General features: G+C 35.6%; 1 protein-coding gene across 1 annotated transcript in view; it reads right to left on the bottom strand.

Annotated features, from left to right (window-relative positions):
- The window catches only part of LOC103663635 (A disintegrin and metalloproteinase with thrombospondin motifs 6), a 30,497-nt gene extending 18,434 nt beyond the window's left edge, over positions 1-12,063 (bottom strand). Inside the window, exons 1-3 of the mRNA XM_008691370.2 lie at positions 10,963-12,063; positions 3,906-4,283; positions 1,141-1,505 (exon numbers count right to left, since the gene is read on the bottom strand). Coding sequence (XP_008689592.1) covers positions 1,141-1,505; positions 3,906-4,002 — 462 coding nt within the window. The 5' untranslated portion in view covers positions 4,003-4,283; positions 10,963-12,063. The remainder of the gene's footprint in view (positions 1-1,140; positions 1,506-3,905; positions 4,284-10,962) is intronic.
- Positions 12,064-24,174: the final 12,111 nt, after the last annotated feature.

Here is a 24,174-nt window from a genome sequence, read left to right as displayed (position 1 = left end):
GACAGAAAGTCTTAAGAAAGGGTAAAGAAGAGATGAGTGACATTCTGCTATCCCCTTAGGTGTAGAAGAGTGTCCATTTTCAACCTTATCCTCTCTTTTGACTCATCAAACAACATCTTTCACAAATTTCATGGCCACTTAATGATTCTCAAATTACTTGTTCCCAGAATTAAATTCTTTTTTAAATTTCAGAGTTGTATTTCCCAAATGCCATCTAGACATCTTTAATCCTATTTCTTTAGATTCCTCACGTTTACTATATCATATTCCTCTCCAATCCAGGATTCCAGTGGCATTCCCTTTCTTAAAATTCATATACCTGTCATCTAAAAGAGAAACCTTGGCCATCTTCGGTTACTTTCTCTCCTTCATCCTACACCCAGTTCAATTCTATCTCAATTTTTAATTATTATATACCTACTATGTACTATATGTCTTCTTAGATACCAGGGAAGAAAAAATTAATAAGACACAAATCCTGTAAATTTTCTCACCAAAATGTGGTTTAAATTCATTATTTGCTGTGCATTGCCAGCGCCGCAGTCCTTGTATGGGCCTTCATTATCTCCTACGTGTCCTAACTCACCTTCACATCCCCATCACTCTCTGCCCTCATGTCTCACAATGGAATTAGTTTCTGTTGTTGCTTTTTTCTCTTTTTTCCCCCTCATCTCATGGTTCATTTCACCATGCTGTTAAAACTACCAATGGTATAATTAGTGTTAATGCCAAACTTAGACAGCAGTGTTGATGACTAGGAACAGTATTTTTCTATCATATTTAATAGCAAGTGTTTTTTAATAGATGAGAAGTTTCAAAACAGATTAACTTTGGATAATTTATTCTTATTCAAAAAAATCTGTTGTACATGTAAAGCCTAACCCTGTTTACAGAGAAACTAGCAATAAATTTACTCAATTCATTCTACAAGTAATATAGGGTTCTAAAAATTGTTCTTTGAAGAGTCAATGCAAACATTACCAAAGGGCTATCAAAAGCAAAGGCAGCAGAAATAACAAAATTTAGACTGTTATCTTCCTTACTTAACCCATCTCTCTATATATCATTAACGTGAGGAAAGACATTTACATTGTGAATTTACTTCTCCATCAGAAACTAAAAATTATAACATCTACTTACCAACCCAATACAGTTGCTTAAAGCCACTTTAGTTGTACTACGTTGATCTTGCAAGTATCCTGTGTAATGACAGTTGTCTAAAAAATCATGTTTCCACTGGGGTCCATCTTTCCCCCAATATTCTACTGTAAAATGTTTGGACACAAAATCTGTGTTGAGAGTCAAGTTTAGGTGAAAGTGCTTGCCATAGGCGGAAAGTTTAAAAAATAACTTAGATACTGCCTGCTGTGGATCAATAGGGTCCATACTCCGTCTTCTCCTGGAGTGTTTATCATTTTTCACAGTAAAGCTGAGAAAAGCTCCATTTTGATCAACCCTTATTGGAATAGTTAGCTGGTAGTGTTCTAGATAAGTCAGGAATTCCTCTTTGTAATCACAAGGCAGAGAATCCAGAAAAAACACATGGAAGAAAAGAAAATTTAACAGAACAAAGAAGTAGCAGTATAAACAACAAAAACTATATCAGCATCATTATATGTAGGTATGAACAAAAACTGTTATATTAAACAAAATAAAGCTTAAAATCAAATGATGAATTAAGTTCCAATTATTCCTCAAAATAGCATTATTTTAAAATTAGTGTGAAAGACTATTTTTCTTTTTTATATTTATTTTTTATTGGATTCTAAAAGCTAAATTCTTGTAGGAAATATGAATATTTTATAGTGAAATAAAAAACAGTGAAAAGTACACATACTTAAAATAATAGAATTTAGCTCAGATAAATTATGTTTGTTAAAGTTATCCAAAGGAGTTAATGTCGAATTTCTACAGCCTTGTACAAATACTTTTTAAATCATCAGTTGGAATGGAAAATACAGAAGCCACTTTGGAAAACGGTCTGGCAGTTCCTCAGAAGGTTGAACATGGAACTACCATCTGACCCAGCAATTCCACTCCTAGGTATTTACCTGAGAGAAATGAAAACACATATCCACACAAAAAGTTGTACATGACTATTCATAGCAGCATTATTCATAACAGCCAAAATGGAGAAATAATCTGAATGTTCATCAACTGATGAATGAATAAATAAAATGTGGTATATTCACACAATGGAATATCATTCTATACAGAACTGATACATATATGACATGAATGAAACTTCATAATAACTGCCTTCATTATTAAAGTTAATTATCTAACATTCTAAAAACATTATGCTAAGTGAAAGGAATCAATCACAAAAGACCACATATTATATGATTCCTTTTATAGGAAATATTCAGAATAGGAAAATCTCAAGACAGAAGTAGATTAAGGCTGTTTAGGGTGGGGTAGAGAGTGGTTTGGAGAGAATGTGGGAGTGACTGTTAATGGGCACAGGATTTCTTTTGGGGTGTTGAAATATTCTAAAATTGATTGTGGTGATCATTGCATAACTCTGCAAATATACTATAAACCATTGAATTGTGCACTTTAAATTGGTAAATTATATCATATGTTTATTGTATCTCAATAAAGCTGTTAAAAAAACATTAGACTGACAAAAAATTTAGAGGATTATTACACATATTTTCCTCATTTAGGTATACTTAATATTTCCAATCTACCTTCTTAACCACATCTTCCTTTAGTGAGGTTTACCACTAAAGGAAACCAAATGTCTGTCCATTGCCTCACTGTCTATACATGGAGTTCACCCACAAAAATAAACTCCCAGGAGAGTATAACCAAATAGAAATAAATTAAAAGACAGTATTTATTTCACTTCTTATAAATAAGAGTTTATACTAAATGCTACAGCTTTATTAATAAACTTTGAGAGTCACATTTTATACATACAGATTTCTAGACATATACATCAATGTATAAAAGCCTTGAAAATCTGGCTCATCCACACCAAAAAAATTATTGGTTAATATACATTCATGGGAGGGCAATCAAAAGGTAATTTAATAAATCTATAAGGATTGGACATGTCCATGGAAAACAAAATGTCATTCACTCCAGGGACCCTGGTTAAGATCTTTTCTATGATATAACGTTCAATTCTATGGGGCACCTGGTTTCAATTCTATGGTGGCTCGTCAGTTTAGCTTCTGCCTTTGGCTCACGTCATGATCCCAGAGTCCTGGGATCAAATCCCCCCATCAGGTTTCCTGCTCAGTGGGGAGCCTGCCTCTCCCTCTCCTCCTAGCTTGTGCTCTCTGTTACTATCTCTGTCTCTTTCTCTCTCAAATAAACAAATAAAATCTTAAAAATAAATAAATAAATAAATAAAGTTCAATTCCATGGATTCAAATTAGGGACCCATGGATTAGAGTTTGAAAAGTTGAACTTCCTACCACTCTTACTCTTTTACTCAGATTCTAGCTCTTATATCAGAATTCTTAAGTTTGGAAAGTATTTTTTTCACTAAGGGTCCATATTAGAGGGATCTTGTATCAGAATATGTCTAGTTTCTTGTTCTTCTATAGCATAAACCCCTGGATTCCTTTTGAACATGACCTTGCCTGTAACCCTTAGCAACAAATGAGCTTATTAAAGTTTAGGATTCAAAAGAAGAGGAGGTCTGGGTCTATCATCTTCTAAGAAAGACCAGTCAACTTTAAAATACACTAGATGTTAAATACTAGTATAATAAGTTAGACTACTTAGAGCCCTCAAGATTTATGAAACTAGCACTGAATTGATGCAGTGGGCCTCCACTCCTATCACTACATATCCCAGCGAAAATGTTCACCCAAACTAAATATTCAGAATCTTTTCTCATCAAATTAATAGCAATATTTTTTTGTCACTTTCAAAAGCAGGACTCCTACCTTGAGAACTGTATGAAAGCCTGTGGTCACTATGAAATTCCGATGAAGCCATGATGAGGCTCAAAATCCAGGTCAACGTCTTCCACAAAATTTCCATAATTTAGAAAACTGGATGATTTTTTTGGAGGGCTACCTATGTGCTAGAGAGTCAATACCATACCAAAATCGAAGCATAACAATTTTATTTCTTTAAAATTTCTTGCAAATTAATTATTAGATGTTCCACTGTTTAACAGGTACTTTTTTCCAACATTCCATACTTTCTTCTATATCTGGATTCATTTTTTCAATCCAAAAGGAAAAAAAAAGAATGATGGTAAAATTTTCATAAGCAAAGCATTTGGCTGATTAGTAACTAAAATACGGCCATTTTTTAACCTAGAAAAACAAAAAAAAATTATGTTAAACGAAAAATATTTTGTAGGGACAGAACTATATTGCTGAATGCTTGCCAAAAGACAAAGACTACAAAATGATTTAAGATAGCTAAATTAGACTGTTGTTGTTCTTTATAGTCTAAATAAACATTCACAAGACTAAACAATCAGAAACCTAAATGGTAAGCAGGATAATGCCAGACCTACTTAATAATCAAAGAAAGAATCTGAAGTGGAATCATAAAAATTATTTTTTTAAAACTTTGAAGAAAACAATGTGTGGGTACAGTGACTAACTTTCTTTCGATAAAATAAAAGGTAGAGTGACTTCACAATCAAAATTCATTTTATGTAAGGGATAAACAGTATATGATCCCATTCCTTAATGTGCTTTTTAGAAGACTCATATTCAAGATTGATTTGTTGCTTTATGAGGCACTTATTACTTCTTTTTAGAGTATATCCACAAGTACACAGTGACATTTAGCAGCTGTCTGTGAACACTCAGACACTAGCACAAACTAAACTTCTAAAAATTTAAACCATATTTACTGTAACCCTTGATTTTATCTGTAAGTCTTATATGACTTAAAAAGCAAAACATATGAGACACTTTCAACTATCTAGAATGTAACTGAAAATAAAAGAAATTCATTTCTGAAAAGAAAAGAATTATTAAAAATTCATTTCAGGTATCACAACAGATTTCCTGTCCTATCTCATGTACTTTCTCTTCGACTCACAACCTCACGCACAGTCCATGAATTTACATTTCATACAGAATGCCAGTATATGTGACTACCTGATTTCCCAGCACATAGTACTTTAGAAAAAGAAAAGAGCAAAGGAACTAAGAAACTACGTCACTAACAGCACAAAACTGAAAAAAAGAAAGACAAACTAAAAATTAGCTGTAGAATCCCAAAGTAATACAGTTTGGGGTAGAGGCAAAGGGTCCTTAAACAGTTTGACAGTTCCTATTGTATTATAAATCAATATCTGATATTCAAAATAGTGCTTGAGTCAGGAACAAAAGATTAAATTGCTTTTAATAAGATAACTTACTACTAAAATAGAGAAGTACACAAAAAGTACTAGAAAGATCTTCATCCCACATTCCTAATGTATGGGATTATATAATGAATGTTACATATATGTTGGTCAAAAAAATGAGTAAATGAATGAATAAATAGTGATTAAAAGAAAATCACTGTAGGCATATAAAAGGATACTTGTTGTTAGTTGGAAAATTAATTTATGTAGAAAACTTCATTCCCTATGGTGCTAGAAATATTGCTTATAACAACATATAAAACAAGCACAACCATTTAAAACTTCTTCTATCCAAAAACTAATTCATTAATCAACAAATATGCTTTACTAGTTCTTAAAATGCTGTTATAACAACATGAGGATACAGAAAAGATTAACACAATCCTTGCCCTTTGGGAGTTCATAATCTAAGCAACAAAGAAAAAAATTCAAGGCAGACTGACATTTGCCAAAATAAAGTTATGAAAAGGCATTGAGGACATCAGATGAGGAAAATGACTTCTGAGTCAGAGAAGGATGGCTCAAGAAAAGCTTATTTAAAAAGTGGCATTTGAGATAGGCCCTGGAAGAGGAACCCAATTTCACAATTCATATTGATGGGGGCAATCATTGCAAATTAAAGAAATAGATTCTACAAAGTCTAGATGGCAAGAAAAAAATGGAAAATCATTTTATTAATAATAGTAAGTTTGGTTCCTATGGAGAAGATTATCAGGTAATATCTAGAAAGTTAGTTTAAGGTCAGACCAAAAATGAAGAGAACTTTAAATATATGTTACTTCTTTTAGTATTCACAATGATCTTATAAAGTAGGTATTATTGCCCCTATGTCAGGCAGCCTCTGAGATGGCCCCAATGAGCCTGCCTCCCGATATTCACACTTTTGCATAATTCCGTTCCCTTGAGTAATTTGAGAAATGTTACCAATAAAATGTCGAGAAAATATCACTCCAATGATTAGATTATAAAAATTCTGACTTCTATCTTACTAGTAGACTCTCTTCCTTTTGGCTTTGATGAAGCAATCTGTCATATGGAAGGGCTTACATGACAAGCAACTAAGAGCAGCCTTCAGATAACCACTAGCAAGGAACTAAGGCCCTCAATATAATGGCCTCTGACAAACCGAACCCTGCCCACAAATATGTGAGTTTAGAAGCAGATCCCTCCCCAGTCGAGCCTTCTTTGGTGACCCAAGCCCTTGCCAACATCTTGACTGCAGCCTCATAAAAGACCCAGAAGCACAGGACATAGCCACGCCATGCCCAGTTTCCTGAATCGGAGAACTGTGAGATAATACATGTGTGTTTTAAGCCACTAAATTCATGGTGACTTTTTTTTTTTTTTGCAAGAATTGATAATAATACAGCTCCCAATTTACAGATGAGGCATTTGAAGCTCCTAAAGTTCAGACAGCTAGAAAATAGCAGAGACAAGAGTCATACAGAAGGCTATCTGGCTCTAAAGTCTAAATTCTTTCTACCATATCATACTACCAGTTTAAGGCACTCTAACTTAAATATTCAATAGTAGTCCCATGTAACCACTGCCAAATAATATATTCATAATAAATGGCATAAATTAATGTGAATAGTTTTAAGCAACTATACACACAATAATTGTTTCATCTCAAAATTATTTCTACAATGATTTAGGCAAGACATATGCTTACTCAGGCAAAAATCTATAAAGAGATTAAGTCATGCCATTAGTCAATAACAGTAAAGAAAAGAATCCAGTTATCTTTATTCCTAACCTACTTACATACAGTGTCCATATTCCAAACCTTCCCATGAGATATAAAAGTGTAACTGTCACTTCATAAACAAGATTCACTCTTCAGATCACTTGAGTATTTTGCATAGTAATGTCTGACATTAAATGAGTCCTTCATATACCTTAATCTTCCTCTGAAGAAGAACATATAATTAACACATTTGAGTTCATTTTCTAATGGTGATGTATTTGTATGACTCCTTCATCCTTTTTTCTTATTTTCCTGGGCTCTGAAACTAATGACAAACTTCAAGTTGTCTGGGTTTAGGGAAGAACCATTTTCCCCTTAAGAAATTTCCTGCTCTTCAGTTTTGCAACCTTCACTCTTACAATTATTACCACTGTCCAGTAAACGCCCAAGTTAAGTAAGCCAGTAGCATTGAGAGAAAAAGTAATATGTAACTACTTGGCCAGAAGTAGACTAACATTTGATTTAAGGACTTGTAGTAAAAAGCGGCACTGATGCAGAATAGAAAGAGCAGGAGCTTTAAAGTTAAACCAAACTTGTTTCCACCACTAGATACGGTATCTGGCACATGGGCACTCAATAAATTTGAGTTTCTTTCTCCTTTCTCACACCCTCCCTCATTCCCCATTTTTTTCTCAATCCTCCGGTGCCAGTGAAGGAACTTCAATAATAAGTAAATGAGTTGGCTCAAGTCAACTAAAATCAGCAACTAACATATCAACCTCTCTTAGTTACCTACACAATAAAAATGAATAGTTAACCTACTTTCTGACACTTGCTGGAGAGGTTAATCTGGATATTACAAAGAAATATGTATAAACACTGACTTTTTCAAATATAGTTTCCATAATTCAAACTAACATTAAAATACTGCATAATTGTCCATAAATCATAATGTATTAACTCTTTATGTTGTATAGATGAAGCATTATTACGTTGTGGAAAGGACAAAGGCTTTGAGTCCTGGCTTGACTCCAAGTTACTTAACCTCTCTGGATGTGTTTCCTCATCAATAAAACCAGGATAATGGTATCTACCTTACAAAGACTTGCTGATTAAATAAGATTACACATGATGTAAAGTTTCCGCACCCTTCACTTTAATGGCTAAGGAAATATTAGCCCCCTCTCCTCTTCATCTTACTCATCACTTTTCAAAGGCCTTCCTTCAAAAATAGTTTCATGTTCCTCCTTACCCCCAAAATGTGGAATAGTTAAATACAATGATAGGAATCAATCAATAACATTGTATTGTCTTTTAGAGCAAATAATAATTTAGGTCATGATAACTGGGCTTACAAATATTTTAAATTTGAAAACTTCCATTTTACTTTGATTTCACATATGCTTTTTTCCCTAATACAAATGTACCAGCCAGTAAAGTTAAGGGATCATTTACCTGCTTGCATGGATCAAAGGTACACTGGCTAAGTGGAAATAAGATCAGACAACTTGCTCTACAGTCGCTGCCTCAGTAGTCTCCTTAGTTGAAGGGCTTTTACTTGTCTTTTTCCTCTATCATCTTTACTTCCCACTCAAGTGATTTGGGAGTAACCAAGGTAATAATTTCCTCTCATGAACTATTATTATGGAGCTAAAGAACATGTATAACATCCTACTCAACTTCTTTCATCCATCTTAACTCTGGTTGTTTATTTTAAGGCTGATTTGGTCTTCACAGAGGAAGCAACGATACTGTGCTCCCTTCATGTATTTAACTTTTATACGTGAAAATTAACTTCTCATTTCATTTGCCATTTATTCTCTCGACAAACATTTAGTGTCACCTACTATATGCCAAGAACACTACTAGGCTGTAAGCACAAAGGTTTCCAGATCATTTATAAACTTTGTGAGATTAGTGTCCCAAGGTGCAATTGAAAACACTCAAAACTCACCTATCAAGAAGACCAAATGAGCCCAAAGTAAAAATACAAAATATCATTCAAGCCCCAAATTACATATAGTCCCAAACTGTTTTTTCCAGATGGCAAGTATAAAACATTATCTGTATTATAACTTCTCTCCTGAAAAGCAGAAACACCTTTTTCTTCTGAGGCTATTACAAAATGTTGATAATCAACTGTCTTTTGGTAGAACCAAGAGAACTATCCAACTCTTCTGCCTTTCCTACTTCCCCCAAGAAGGTGCTATTAACTTTCTTAATATGTTAACTCTCTTTATTTTCTCATAAAAGTCACACACAGGGTAGGATTTGGCATAGAGGCCCATCCTAAACCACTAGTAGCTACAAGTGGTTGCTAAGGAAATGAAGAGGAAGTGGTAAGAGTAGACAAGAGTAGAAATTAATCTTATACATACTGGCCCAGACATGAAAAGTATTAAAATATTTCAGGTCTTGAGGTTAGAGGTTTTTCCCCTTGAGCATCACAAAAATATTAGTACCACAACATAGATTTCATTTGCTGCCATTTGTGGCAGATGAATGAATTTGATTTGTTTGAAATCAAGTTATTTGCCTCTATATGCTATTCTACAAAAATCCAAAACATCAATGATCACATTTAAGCACGAAATTAATATAAACCAGAACTGCAGTTACCACTTTGGTGAAACACAGGAAAACAATTATTTCCAAAATTAATATTCCCAATTTCCTTCAACTACACCAGTTTTATGTTACATTTCTTTCCCTGTCATGAATTTAAAAAACTGTCATTCCTACATTTTGATCTAATCAACATAAGCTTAAAAAAGGAAAGAAAAGAAAATTACCACAACAAATTTGAATATAAAAGAATATGTTGAAATCACACTCCAGTGTCTTTTTAAAAGTTCCAAGCAATGGTTCAGTTTCCCCTTTCCTCCTCCGTTCTGCAATTCCCGCCCCCCCCCCCCCCATCCTACTTCGCCCAGACAGAGGGTAACAGTCTGAGCTGCCCTGGTTGAGTTGATCCTAAAGTTAACATTCAGCAGCCCATTTCCAGACAGCAGCGCTAAATCTATTTGGATAAAACGCGTGTGACCCAGACAGTTGGCATTTGGCCCAAACGCGTTGCACCGGCAGCTCAAATAAAAACAAGAGTAAGAAACTCACTCTCTTGTTCCCTCTCAGTGCGCTTTTTCACTCTCTTTGCCTCTAGTACAACAAGGAAAGAAATTACCAAAGACAGGAATTGTAGTACACATTATCAGAAGGCAGCTTTCCAAACACCCCTCCAGCACTCCAACTGCCCCCCCAATCCCTGAACTTTGATCCCATATACCATATATACAGACATACTCAGATATTCAAGGCTCCGGAGGGTTATGAGTCTAGCACGTCGTCCCAAGTGGCCAAAAGTAAATCAAAAACACACGCTTCCATCTCTTTGATTAGCCTATTAAAAGCTTAACATATCCTAGAGCATCGGGGCTATAGCTAGCACATTAATTCTGCCCTCTGAGCCTAGGCATAAAATATGCACTTGTCTGACTACTTAAGACACTGACATGAAACCATAAAATGCAGAAGGTTTTTCTTTAAGAAAACTAGAAATCAGTTTAAAATACACATCATTATTACTTTCCCAATTAGTATCTGGTGATTAGTTAAAAGACCACAATAATCATAATCAAGTCATATTTCACAAAACATGTCTATTCGTATAATGAACGTGTATTTTTGCATCATAAAATACTTGCAAGACACAGATTTCTCCAGCCCCCCTCCACTAGTCTGGAGTTAAAAAGATTTCTATCTGTAAAATGAGTTCAGTCAAGCTCACTCATTGCCATTAAAAACACACACACACGCACACGCACACATACACACACACACAGAAAAAGTTTTCTACGCGTTATTCGGAAGACAAGCAAAGCACAAGTTTTAATTAAAAAAAAAGCAAAAACGGTTTCATTGAATATTGTTAAGTCTTCCTTACCGTTTTCATCTTCAAATTCTGATAAAAAGTAAGTTTCAAACAATAGAGATTGCACTGGACGACTCACGTACTCTCTCTCCTCACTTTTTTTTTTTTTTCTGCCCCCCCTTTGCAAAGCCACAGCAGTCAGTTAGTTACTTATTCTGCAGCCAGAATAAAACCCTACAGTCTGGCTAAACCGGGCTTTAGAGAACGGACTTTCCGATTTGGCAATAAAAGAGATGCCATCAACACATCAGGCTATCATCCTGAGATGCTGCCTTTGCAAACCCCCTCTCTCTCTCGACCCCCCCTCTCCAAAAAAAGGAAAGGAAAAAAAGAAAGGAAGGAAGGGGAAAAAAGGCTTATTGGGGGTGGAAGTGGTGCCCTCTCTTCCTGGACAGCTTAGTGCCTTTGCTATGCAAATAACATGTGAAGAGCATCAAAAGGTATCAAGAGAAAAGAAGACAAGAGGAGCAGGAAGGGCAGCAAAGTTTTGTTGAAGTAGCCCTAGATCTCACTACCGGCCCCCAGCCAACTTGAATTGCAGCAGGAGAAAATTTTGGCAGCTTTTCCTCGGAGGCAGAGCACACTGACGTCAGTCTGCAGATGTGCCGGGCTGCGTCGGGTGCGCATGTGTCCTGGGTCGTCACGTGGAGGGGGAGGGGAGGTAGAGGTACAATCAGGGTAACCAACTACCAGCCATTCAGAAGGGCTTAGACAATGTCAACTTTTCCACCCTGTGAATGAGAGAAATTCTGGCCCTTCTAAACTCAGTCCCCTACCCCACTCCGCCTCTTTTTCTTCCTCCTCCTCTTTTTAGAAATTCTAGCCTGGTTTGTGATTAGTTGTTTCTTGGAAAAAGGAAGGGGGAGGGAGAGGATGAATGACTTTAGATGAATTAATGTCACTGTTAAGATCTCTGGTGTCCTTCTCCGTGTACTTTTCTAAGTCCACACAACAAAAATATTAAAAGTTGCACATAAAGTGTCTTTGAGGAAACTTAGAGCAAACTTAGATCAGTGGCAGATTTCAAGACTCAGTAGCTACATGTGCATAAAATGCCTGTGTTTTTTCAATATACCTCCACAAGTAAAATTGCCACCAACAGGGAGAGTAGACTAAAGTAAACTAAGACCAGCACATTTTCCATCTGATTACGGACTTCAGGTTATGTGGGGCTTTAAAAGAAGAAGAAAGAAAAAAAAAAGTGGGGGAGGAGGAGCGGGGGAAGAGAGAGAAGCTTGCATTATTTCCAGATGAGGGTGAGACTGGATGGCGTTTTAAAGTGCAACCGGGGAAGGCTACAAGTGGAGTGTATTTTTTTAAGTCAGTACATTGAATGAAACCTCAATGACTGTCCAAATGAAAATAAATCCAAAGTCAGACCCCCAAAAAAGGGAGCAAAAAACAGGAACCCTGCTGCGATCTCAAGATAAACAAACAAAACCTCAAAACTGGTTCTTCAAGCTTCCCAATCCCACCGTCCCACCCTCTCTCCCACCCCCACACCTCCGTACACACCAGCTGCCAGTCCACACTTTAAAGGATAAAACACCACTACAACGTAGCACTTTCACTTTCATTTGCTGGGAGAGAGCCACTGGCATTAAACTGGGGAAATGCCCAAATATGTTTTCCATGTCCTAAGCAAGCAAACAAAGTCTGGCACACAAATCGGAAACAGGAAAAAATGTGAAAAAAGCTCAAAGGACAAATGTTGCCTTTCAGCGGTGTAATCTGCTGCATCATTTATCTGTCTCTATGGTTGAGTGTAGGGTAGGGAGAGGTTTAAGAGTTTCCGAAGCTGAGGTGGGGGGGGGAGGGGGGCGGGGTATTGACGCCTTGAAATTCCAGTCGGTAGTTAACGCCAAGTCAATTTCCGATGGCCAGAACCAGAAAGGGGAATTGGACCGGAGGGAAGGGGGTGGGGAAGAGGACCTTTCTGAATACCCGCTCTTAAGTTTCAAGCTTCTGCTAACATTATTGCTCATTTGACATATTTTTTTTTCTTCCTACACCGGAGGTAGTAGGTGTAATTCTTCTGGTGAATACATGAATAGTTGGCTAAAAGAAGGCATGAATCAGACAGAGAACGTCCAAGAATACAGTTATTTCCATTCTTTTCCTGAGGGTTGAAGGGGAAAACTTTTGTCTATGGTCTATAGTCCTCATCTTGACCTTAATCAGTAGTATTTGGCTCAGTGCCATTTAAAACTAGAAATACGTCCTGTGGTTGGCATTGACAGTTTTAAATAAGGAGGATTCATATGGAGATAGATGATATATGATTGATAGACAGATAGATGTATTTGCATTAAAATACATGGATGACCAATCTCCTAGCAATAATTGTAAACACAAAAAAATAAGTAAGAAGAGTGGGCACAGAGCTGTTTTTGCATGAAACGACCCTTTAAATAGTTGTGAACTTTATCCTTAATTTTAAAAAACTGGTATTAGATAGATACAGCCAGCACAGGAAACTAAAGTTAAGGTGTAAGCAGTATCATCTCTACAAGTTACCTGAAAAGCTTTACTCTCAACTAAGACAAACTCCCCTAGGAAGTATCAACATTGTAAAGGAAAGGAGCTTATTCAATGAGAAGTGGACATTAGCTAATTACTTATTCAAACAGTGCCATCCTGCGTCTAAAAAGAGTAATGAAAATTTCCAAAAGATTCCTTTCCTCCAAACGACTGAGTTAAGAAAAAACGGTATGAATAAGGTAGAAACATTATTAGCATTAGAAATGAAGTGTCAATTTAGCCTTATATTGTGTGTGTGTACATTTAACTGCACTACAGAAAATTCAAACACTTAAGTAAGGAGAGAAATAGTATAATGAACCCCAAAATATATATAATCCAGCTTTAACAGGTGTCAACACATGATCAATTTTTTCCATTATTTGCTCCACTCCACTGGATTATCTTGAAGCCAACCCCAGATAACATTTCATTGCAACCATTAAATATTTACCTATGTTTCTAAACTATAAAGACAAAAAAATAATAACCACTACTATATCACTATTACTCTTAAAACATTAACTTACACCTAAAAAAAAGCTTTGCTAGCAGTCTCCAGAAGCATTAATAAACCAAAGTACACAGAGCCCTTTTAGGAATGGAATAAATGGAAAATTGGGAGAGGAAGGAATGTGTATGTATGTATGCACAAATGTCTGTCTGTATGTATGTATTTCAGAGATTGAAAAAAAAAGAAGCAAAGACAGAAGAGTTTGAGAGCCCAAGGATAAGGACAGAGGAACTTTAGAAGTAAGAACAGACTTTTAACTTGCAATTTTTAATGTGTTAGCATGTAAATTAGATTTAATTATTTTATTTTTATTTTTAACTTAGATTTTAGGCAGTTAACATACAGTGCGATATTGGTTTCTGGAGTAGAATTCAGTGATTCATCACTTACATACAATACCCAGTGCTCATAACAAGTGCCCTCCTTAATTCCCATCACCCATCTAGCCCATCCCCTACCCACCTCCCTCCAGCAACCTTCATTTTGTTCTCTATTGTTAAAAGTCTCTTATGGCTTGTTTCCCTCTCTCCTGTTTTCCTTTTCCCCCTTCCCATATGTTCATCTGTTTTCTTTCTTAAATTTCACATATGAGTGAGATCACATGGTATTTGTCTTTCTTTGACTGACTTCTTTCACTTAGCATAATACACTCGAGTTCCATTCATGTCGTGGCAAATGGCAAGATTTCATTCTTTTTAATGGCTGAGTAATGTCCCACTGGATGGATGGATATATATATATATCTCACATCTTCTTTATCCATTCATCAGTAGATGGACATAGATTTAATTTTTTTAGTTAAAAACCAAGGCATTTCTTAAAATTAGACTGTTTACTTGTATTTTCAGAAAATGACATGAATTCGGATTTCATGCTGGCTTGGAATTACTAAATTGGATTAAATCTATAAATGTCAACATGAATAAATTATGTTGAAACACTGCAATGGCATATGTTGATTCAAACTGGGATAGGATGTACATAATATGGTTCAAGTTATACAAACTTAATACCACAGCAAATGTATATCCCAAACTTACAACAGCATTCACAGGAAGAACATACAGTTTCTTGAAGATCATAGTTACCTGGGGGAGAGAGAAAAGAACAGGATTAAGGAGGAGCACGAAGTGGCATCAACTAAATCTATAAAATTTATTTGAAAAACAAAACAACTGGAATTATCATAAAATGTTAATATGTTAATTCAAGATATAGAATGTACATATTATTTTCATCTCTGTATTGTGGGAATAATTTACAATTTTACAAAAAGAAAGAAAGATTACTTTTTTTTTTAAGATTTTATTTATTTATTTGAGAGAGAGAGCACAGGCAGCAGGGTCGGGGTAGGACAGAGAGACAGGAAGAAGCACACTCCCCGCAGGGAGCCCAACATAGGGCTCAATCCCAGGACCCGAATTCATAATCCAAGCCGAGGGCAGACACTTAACCGACTGAGCCACCCAGGAGCCCCAGGAAAGATTATTGTTATTTGTTATTAAAGTTAATCTGTCAATTTCAGAAATTTCATGATGCCAAAACAGTTTAAACTACTATTATTTACTTATTTATTTACTTTCCTTACTTACTTTTTTATTAGGGTATGAGATTAGTAGCAGAAAGGAAAAAACATATTGAAAAGAAAAGGTTGAATATAATTAATGGTTTATAACCATACTATACAAAGAATATCTAACATTCAAAATGGAAATGAAGCCAAAGCATACCACTGAGATAAAAACAAAACCCCCAATACTCTAATAACAATTAACATTGTACAAAGGGCTAAGAAGTATAAAAATATAAGTTTCCTTTTCTCAATAAATTCACAAATTGGAAAATAAGATTAAAATGTGATAAGGGAAAATGCAATCAGTTACATAATTTAGTGATATATACTGTCAATGCTTTGTGCTCCAAATGAGAGAGAACCCAGTGAGGTCTAAATAAGGATTTTTCTGACATCCATGTTGCCAGTCTGCTGGTCAATTTTGTGGTTCTTCCTTGAACTCCCAGCAACATTCAATTCAATTGATCACTCCCAACTTCTGGAAATGTTGTATTTTCTTCCCTTGGGTTCTGTCACACCATACTCTTCTAGTTTTCCTACTACCCCGATGGTCCTTCCTCCTTCTCTTCTCAGTTACTAAATATTAAAATGCCTAGGAGTGAGTCCTGATACCCATTCTATTCTTTATCGACTGATTTTTCCTTTACTTAATGTATGCTTTCCAGGGACTTTATAGACCATTTATATGCTAATGCTTTTTAAAAATTTATTTTTTTATTTGAGAGCGAGAGAGAGTGAGCAGAGGGATGGGTAGAGGGAGAGAAGCAGACTCCCTGATGAGTGTGGAGCCCAAATCAGGGCTCAGTCCCATGATCCTGAGATCATGACCTGAGCTGAAATCAAGAGTTAGATGCTTAAACGACTGAGCCACCCAGCGCCCCATATGCCAATGACTCATACCTAAATGAACTTCATGTGACATAAACAGAATTCAACATGTTTGTCTGTTTTTTTCCATTTTCCAATTCACCAACTCTGGCCAGTATGGCTTTTTCAGTCCACTTTTCAGTTTATTAACATGTGTTCTACATACAGTTTCTTGAAGATCTACATATAATGTGCAAAGTTCTACATATAACTTGCAAAGTTTTGGTGGGAGAAATACGGGAAGAAATACGGGAAGTGTGTCTATTTCATCTTAGAAACCAGAATTCCTCTCTGCTATGATCCGAATGTTTGTGTTCCTCTTAAAATTCCCATGTTGAAATCGTAAAGCCCAATATGATGGTATTAGGAGGTAGAGCTTTTGGGAGATAGTTAGGTCAAGAGGGTAGAACCCTCATAAATGGAATTAGTGTTCTTATAAAAGAGACTTACAGATATCCCTTGCCCCTTTCACCATGTGAGGACATAATGAAAAGGTATTGACATGAACCACAAAGAAGACCCTCACCTGATCATGCTGGCACCCTGATATCAAATTTCCAGCCTCCAGAACTGTGACAAAAAAAAAAATTCTGTTGTTTCTAAGTACCCAGTGTGGTATTTTATTAGAGCAGCCTGAACAGACCAAGACTCTCTTCTTTATTGTTAAAACATTTTTAAAATATTTATTCTCTATTGTGAAGTGTCTCTTAAGTCTTTTTACCAGTATAATTTTTAGCTGGGATAAATGTCATCTATTTATTGATTTTGAGAGTATTCTTTATACATTTCAGATTTGAGTTCCTTGTTGGATATAGATACTGTAAATACTTTCTCGCATTCTATGCAATGCCTTCTAACTCTTTAAAGGAACTTACAGTTTTTCTACACAGAAATTCCTAATTCTAACATAGCCCATGTTAACTTTTTTTTCTCTTACTAGTTTAAGGCTCTTTATAAAGTTTCTTTATTACATTCAACCGTCCTGAAGCAAAAACAATCCTTTGTTCTGCTGCCATTAGATAATAAGAATACATATCATGCTCCAGTCAAAATGAACATGTTATACCCTAAATAAGCAAGAGGGAAATCCAGCTCTGCCTTCAAAAAAACCTTGAGTATTTCCCATTAATTAACTTCCTACCAAAAGATTATTCTATACTCCTGATGCCTAAAGGTACAGCACAACTTACGTGCATTTAGTATATGGTAATGATGTAGAAAAATTGATATTTTTTTCCACCATGAACATGCTAATGCAAACTTGGAAACCTTGTAGAGATTTTTCTTTTAAACATAGGCTGTATTTTTTATTTGAATAACCAGATGTTCCAAAGTGGATATCCTTGCAACATCTTTTCCAGAAACATTTTCTTTCTACGTGTCTTCCTTTCATAACTAATATTAAAATTTGTGTGCTTTCTTTTATCCCCCACCCTCCTCCTAAGTTAGCTTCTCTTCTTCTTGAACTCTGTTCGCTAACAGTTCTTTTAGGGACAGTATGCGGCCAGAAAGGTTTTCAGTTTTCATGTCAGAAAATTTGTTTTGTCCTCATTCTTGAATAATAGTTTAGCCAGTTATGGAATTCTAGGCTGATGGCCTTTTTACCCCTCAGCATCAGTATCTTTTATTGCAGATTGTTGCAGATCAAAGATAAGATTGTTATTTCTATTTTACTAATCTATCTTTTCGCTTTACTATCTTTGAAAACTCTTTCTCCTTGATGTTTTGCAGTTTCACTAAACTATTTCATGGTGTGGTTTTACCTTTATTTATCTTGCACAGTATTCCGTGAATATATTTTTCTGAGGATTTCTGTTGTTCTGCATATTGAAAAATTTTCCACTATTATCTATTCAAATATTTTACTTATTCATCATTCTCTCTATTCTTTTTTTTTTTTTTTTAAGATTTTATTTATTTATTTGATAGAGAGCTCAGCAGGGACAGCAGGCAGAGGGAGAAGCAGGCTCCCCACCAAGCAAAGAGCCCGATGCAGGGCTTGATTCCAGGCCCTGGGATCATGACCTGATTGAAGGCAGACACTTAACCGACTTAGCCACCCACATGCCTCCCTTCACTATTCCTTGAGAACTTCTGTGTTGGTGGAGTTCCTCAACTTGTCCTCTTTATCCCTTATTTGCTCTTCATAATTTTTATCTTTCTGGGTGAATTCTTCAAATTATCTTTATTGATTTCTTCACTTGATCTTAGCCAAAAGGCCGAGAAGCGATTATCTTTATTGATTTCTTAAATCAAACTCTGACTTGATCCAGATAAGAGTTTATCTCATTTGTAGAAATATAAATTACCACATTTAATCAGATATGGGACTTGTAATTAGTTCCTTCTCATAACCAAATGTTTTCATTTGTTCCTATTTTTGTTACAATTTTCTAGCCTTATTTATTTATTTATTTATTATTTATTTATTTATTTTTAAAGATTTTCTTTATTTGTCAGAGAGAGAGAGTGAACACAAGCAGGGGCAGCAGCTGACAGAGGGAGAAGCAGGCTCCCCACAGAGCAGGGAGCCCGATGGGGGACTCAATCCCAGGACCCCAGGATCATGACCTGAGCCGAAGGCAGACACTTAACTGACTGAGCCACCCAGGCATCCTCGTACCCCTTTTAAGATGGAAGAAATTTATGTTTTCAAACAACCTCAAAATATACATTTTAAGTCTTCATCAGATAATCCATAAACTTAATTTCATTGAAAGTGAATGTTCCTTTTGTGGGATGTTGCTACCAGGTAGGATACCTACAGTTTCAAGTAACATAAAAAATCTGTCTCAATTTACTTAACCAGAAGGAGAATTTATTACATATCATGTTCCCTAGTAAAGCACCTCTAGGGTCAACTAATTCACCAGCTCAATAACATTATCAGAATTTGTTCTCTCTCTTTTGCGAATCTGCCATACTAAATATGCCAGATTTGTCCATGGCAGCTCTCCTTATGGTTACAAAATGGCTAAAGAGTTCCAGATGTTCCATGCAGACCCAATAACATCCACCGTTAGAAAAGAAGTCATCTCCTCTTGTATATTTTTTTAACAACAAAAAAAAATCTATCCCTAAAGTTCCTCGGAAGACATATATATTAAGTCAAGATTGCACCAAACGTATTTCTAAATAAATCACGAAGAAGGGGATTCAGACAACCATGTTTGGTTTAGCTAAATACATGGCTGTGTAGACAACAGTGGATTATCCAAACGAATTCAGTTCCCTTACAAAGCTGGAAGATCAGAGGCAAAAAACAAAATATGCTGCCCTGGCTATCTTTGCATTAAATTCTTTCACTGATTTAAAAATTTGCTGTCCATGGTCATTTTACTAGGAAAACTGTTATGTTTATGGTTTGCCATTTTTATTCATTTCCTCCTCCTCTATTTTGACGCCTTTTTACCTAGTAGTTTTAAAATTGCTTTAGTTTCTCCCAATCCCAAGTCCATAACCAGTTATTATGGTGTTTAAACATTTCCATGATAAAATTATGTATTACTATATAATAAAATAATCCAAAAGTTAATGGCTTAAAACAATAAACATTTATTTTCTCACCATTTCAGTGTTTCAGAAATTCAGAAGCAATTTAGCTGAATAATTCTGGCTCAGGGTCTCTCAAGAGGTTGGAGTCAAGATTTTGGCCAGGGTTAGTTATCTGAAGGCTGAAAGTGGTTCACATACACAGCTGACAGAGTGGTGCTTTGTTGGCAGGAGACCTGTTTCTGCTCCTGTGTGCCTCAACACAAACTGAGGGTTCTCGTATCATGGTGTCAAGCTTCTTCCAGAGCTCAGCAATCCAAATGAGTTCAAGACAGAAGATACAGGAGTACCTGGATGACGCAGTTGGTTCACTGTCTGACTCTTGGTTTTGGCTCGGGTTGGGATCTCAGAGTCATAAGATCGAGCCCCGAGTCGGGCTCTGTGCTCAGCGCAGAATCTGCTTGAGATTCTCTCTCCCTCTCCCTCTGCCCCTTCTGCTCATGCTCTCTCTCTCTCAAATAAATAAATAAATCTTATATTCTACTGGTCACAAAAACCAATGCTGACACATGTGGAGGTGGGGCCACCCAAGGACATGAATATCAGCAGAGAAGGATCATTGATCTTGGAAACTGGCTATTACATCCATCCGAAGAACAATGGGTATTTAACATACCCCACTTATTTTCTGGTCCTAACACTGTATCTGTGCATCTTTGCCTCTTTCACCTTGCTAGGTTCATAGCGTGTTATAAGCCTCCGTAGTCTTTGTTTTAGATCTCCTTTCACAAGGTTTTGGCTGCGAAGAGACTCACTCAAGACCTTAGCTTCAATCACATGCCTCAATTCTAGTCCTCCTTCTCATAGGGAGAAGTTTTAATACTCCTTTCCAGGAAAGAATCTAATTCTCATATTTACTAAGTGCTTCTAAACCAAGAGGCAAATACGACAATGGCATCATTTCTACTCACAGCTACTTTTCTTCTGATTTCTTATCCACTAATGTTTATCTAGTTTTTAAGTCTTTCTACCTATTTTTTCTTGTTTTCTCTTTTAAATTTTATCAATACTAAAGGTTATAATAAAGAGTACACCAATGTGAGAATTCATTCTTATCACTTTGAAGTCTTATTTTTTTAGCTTTTTATTTTAAACTAATTTTAAAGTTGCAAAAATAGTACAGAGAGTTCCCATAGATCTCTCACCTGGCTTCCCTAATGCTAACATCTTATATTAAAATTATTGAGCCAGTAAACTACCATTGGTACAATACTATTAACTAAATTATAGATCCTACTGAAATTTCACCAGGCTACCATTGCTGTTTTCCTCATCCAAGAGCCTGTCTAGTACTTGTAAATCATAGATCTGATAAAGGATTTGTTTCCAGAATATACAAAAACTCTCAAAATTCAGTAAGATGACAGAAATCCAATTTCTAAATGGGCCAAAAATGCCCAAATGCTTTATAGACTTTTTTCCATCCCTTTGTTTAGCCTTTCTGAATTATTTTATATATGTCTCCTACATACTGCAGTTGAATTTTGCTTTTTGAATTAAGGAGAGTCTCATTGTTATGATTAATATGTTTGGTATCTTATTTGTATTAGGAGAGGCAGTCCTCCTTAGGATATGATCATTCCTGCATGCTCTTGCTGACTGCAAAACTACAGGGTTACTCATCTTTTGATATTGAGCACTTTCTGGAACTGGTCATATGGCAACTAGGTATGTTAAGGTAACCACAATGTGGCTAATATTCCATCATATGAATGTACCACATTTTGTTTATACGTTTGCTTATTGAAGAACGGATGTATTGATTTCAATTTTTGGCATTTATGAATAAGTCCTGCTATAACACTTCTGTGCAAGATTTTGTGTGGACATAAATTTTCAACACATTTGGGTAAATACAGCATAACTTGTTGGTTGGATAGTATTGTCTATGAAGTACTGTAAGAAATGCCAAACTGTTTTCCAAACTGGCTGTATAATTTTGCATTCGCACCAGCAATGATTGAGAGTTCTTGTTCCACATCTTCACCAGTATTTGATGTTATCGGTGTATTGGATTTTGGCCATTTTAGTAAATTTGTAGTGGTAACTGCTTGTTGTTTAATTTACATTTCCTTAATGACATATGACATGGAGATCTTTTCATCTTATTTGCTATCTCTGAATCTTCTATAGTGAGGTGACTGTTCTGACCTTTTGTCCTCTTTTTAATTGGGGGTATATGTTGCCTGTTGTTGAGTTTTAAGAGTTCTTTGTATACTTTGTTTACTTCTGTTATCTTTAACAGATATGTATGTTGCAAATATTTTCTCTCAGTCTGTGGCTTATTTTTTCATTCTAACAGTGCTTTCAACAAAGCAAAAATTTTAAATTTTAATGGATTGTAATTTTGGTATTGTATCTAAAAAGTCATCATGAGGGGTGCCTGGGTGGTACAGTTGGGTAAGGATCTGACTCTTGGTTTTAGTTCAGGTCACGATCTCAGGGTGGTGAGACTGAGCCATGTGTTGGCTCCACGCTCAGCATGGAGTCGCTTGTTTTCCTCTCCTTCTCCCTCTGCCCCTTCCCCGAACCCACATGCGTGCACTCTCTCTGAATAAATATATCTTTAAAAGAAAAGGCACCACAAAACCCAAGGTCAGACTAGATTATCTCTTATGTTATGTTCTAGAATAGAACATAACATAGCTGTGTATTTTTTTTAATAGCTGTGCATTTTACATTTAGCTCTATGATCGATTTAATTTTTATTAAAGGTATGTTAAGTGTCTATGTTTTTTCTTTATTTTTGGGGGCATCTGCATGTTCTACCTTGATTTGTTGGAAAAGACTCAGCTTTACTGGATTATCTTTACTCTTTGTCAAAGACCAGCTGACTGTATCTGTATGGGTCTTATTTCTGAGCTCTCTATTCTGTTACATTGACTTGTCTCTTCTTTCACCAATATAGTGTCTCAGGTACTGTAGCTTTATAGTAAATCTTAAAGTTGGTATCAGTCATCCAACTTTGTTCTTCAATATTTTTGCAGCTATGCTGGATCATTTGCCTTTCTGTATAAACTTTAGAATCAATTTCTATTTCTAGCTTGCTGTGACTTTTTATCATGAATGGGAATTGGAAAATGCTTTTTTGTAATCTATTATTGGTATGATCATATGATTTTTCTGCGTTAGTCTGATGGAATCATGAATTACATTATTAGATTTTTGAATGTCGAACCAGTTTTGCATACCTGGAACAAATGTTATTTGGCAGTGGTGGATAAATTTTTGTTCTACAATGTTGAATTTGATTGTTTTATTGGGGAATTTTGTACCTATGTTCATGACAGATATCTGTCTGTAGCTTTCCTTTCTTGTGATGTCTCTGTCTGGTTTTAGTGTTCTGGTAATGCTGGCCTCATAGAATGAGTCAGGGACTATTCTCTCCACTTCTATTTTCTGGGATTGGTTGTACAGAATTGACATCATTTCCTTCTTGTATGTTTGGTAGAACTCATTGCTGAAACCATCTAGTTCTTATACTTTCTGTTTTGGAAGCTTATTATTGATTCAATTTTCCTTAACAGATACAGCCTTATGCAGTCTAGCTATTTTTCCTTGTTTTGAGTTTTGGTAGATTATGTCTTTCACAGAATTGGTCAATTTCATCTAAGCTATACAATTTGTGGGTATAGAGTTGTTCATAATATACCTTTATTTATCCTTTTAACATTCTTGGGTTTGGTACTGATGGCCCCTCTTCATTTCTGATATTAATCTGTCTCCTTTCTTTCTTGTTTGGCCTGGCTAGAGATTTATCAGTTTTATTGGATATTTTCAAATAGCCAGCTTTTGGTTTAATTGACTTTCTGTTTTCATTGTCCTTGATTTCTACTCTGATTTTTATCATTTTTCTTATTTTGTATTTATTTCAATTAATTAATTAAGTTAGTTATCTGTACACCCAACCTGGGGCTCAGAGTCACAATGCCAAAATCAAGAATCACATGCTTTACCCAAGTGCGCCTGCTAAGTGCACCTACTTTGGATTTAATTTGCTCTTCCTTTTCTAGTTTCCTAAGGTGAAATCTTATGATTATTGATTTTAGATCTTTCTTCTTTTCTAATATAGTCAATGCTATAAATTTCTCTCTAAACTCAGCTTTTGTTGCATCTCACAAATTTTGAGGAGTTATATTTTCACTGAGTACAAAATATTTAAGTATTTGAGATATCTTCAATGTCTGTGTTTAGATGT

Source organism: Ursus maritimus, unplaced genomic scaffold (genome assembly GCF_017311325.1).
Source record: "Ursus maritimus isolate PB19 unplaced genomic scaffold, ASM1731132v1 scaffold_5, whole genome shotgun sequence".
Lineage (NCBI taxonomy): Eukaryota > Metazoa > Chordata > Mammalia > Carnivora > Ursidae > Ursus > Ursus maritimus.
This window is presented reverse-complemented; position numbering and strand designations above follow the sequence as displayed.